General features: G+C 47.1%; 1 protein-coding gene across 1 annotated transcript in view; it reads right to left on the bottom strand.

Moving 5' to 3' along the window:
- The window catches only part of LOC102205147 (DNA repair protein RAD50-like), a gene marked incomplete at its 5' end in the record, with an annotated part of 11,229 nt that overhangs the window by 4,329 nt on the left and 5,594 nt on the right, over window positions 1–1,306 (bottom strand). Inside the window, 4 exons of the mRNA XM_005754013.1 lie at window positions 30–223; window positions 402–528; window positions 676–865; window positions 989–1,226. Coding sequence (XP_005754070.1) covers window positions 30–223; window positions 402–528; window positions 676–865; window positions 989–1,226 — 749 coding nt within the window. The remainder of the gene's footprint in view (window positions 1–29; window positions 224–401; window positions 529–675; window positions 866–988; window positions 1,227–1,306) is intronic.

The following is a 1,306-nucleotide window of genomic DNA, read 5'->3' as shown; positions in this document are numbered from 1 at the left end:
AATAATAATAATAAATAAATAAACAGCACCCTGATCTCTGTGGTTAAGGCCTCCATCCTAGCAGCGATCTCTGCACTCAGCTCCTCCAGGTGCTGCTGCTTCTGTTTGTCTCTGATCAGCTGAAGCTGCTCGTCTCTCATCTCTATCGCTGCACTTTTCAGGCTCTGAATCTGCTCCTGCTGGTCCTGGATCTGTTTATGTTTACGCACAATTGTGCTGTAAGCTGCAAGGACACAAAAGGCCAAAGGAAAGGAAATCATGCTGCAATGCAGAGACGCAGATATGAAAGATATGAAGTAAGTCCAGTTTTTACACAGTTTGTAAAAACTGTCGTGGGTTTCATGGGAGAAATCAAGGGTCGGAGTTAAAATCAGGGCTGGAAACAGAGCTGGTTGTCTTACTGGTGTCGAGCTGGTCCTGAGTTTCATGTTTGTCCTGACTGAGCTGCTGAAATGTGTTGTCCAGGTTTACTTCCTGGAGTTTGGATGCCTGCTGATCAATTTTCCTTTCCACCTCTTCAAGGTTTCTCTACAGAGAAGGAAATCCAGATCTCATCACTTTTTATGTACTTTCTAAACTTGATTCTTTGTCATGAAAACAGGACAGATGTGTGCAGGTCCTGGCTGTGTCTGGCACATGTGGTGAGAAAGAATGAGACAGACAAATGTTTGGTACCAGGTATGAGTCCATGAGGGAAATGCCCTGCAGGCAGTCTTTGGCTTTTTCCTCCTCAGACCTCAGGACGGCGAGCAGAGCCTCCTGCTCCTCCACATCACCCTTCAGCCTCTCAGCTTCTCTGTCCACAGTCTGCAGCCGCTTCCTCAATGCTGGCAGCTCATTTTCCTGAAACTGCACAATGGCCTCCCTGACATGAGACATAAAAGAGAAAAATCAATGAATCGACAGTCGATTCTTCGTTTTTATCTCTAACAAAGAAATGAGGACAGACTGGACTGTTGGTTTGACACAAACGTCTCTGACACTGTACCTCACAGGCCTGAGAGCCACTATCTCCTCTCTCCTCCTCTCTGTCCTCTCCAGGTCCTGCTCAGTGATCTTCAGTTTCTCTGGCACCAGGTGTAGTTTAGACTGCAAGACTCTGACGACTTCCTGCACCTCAGACTCTGAGGGAAACGATCGTCGGCACACGGGGCAGCAGGGCTCCCTGTGCTCGCTCAGCTCGCTGATGAACTGGGTGTACACCACTTTAGTTCCAGCTAGTAGAGCTAAACCAGGACAGAAGCAGAAAGAAGGACACAGGAATCATGATTATTCATATGGATACTACATTAGGAGGCTTAAAGAA

This window comes from Pundamilia nyererei, unplaced genomic scaffold (genome assembly GCF_000239375.1).
Source record: "Pundamilia nyererei isolate P.nyererei 1_Seehausen unplaced genomic scaffold, PunNye1.0 scaffold00494, whole genome shotgun sequence".
Lineage (NCBI taxonomy): Eukaryota > Metazoa > Chordata > Actinopteri > Cichliformes > Cichlidae > Pundamilia > Pundamilia nyererei.
This window is presented reverse-complemented; position numbering and strand designations above follow the sequence as displayed.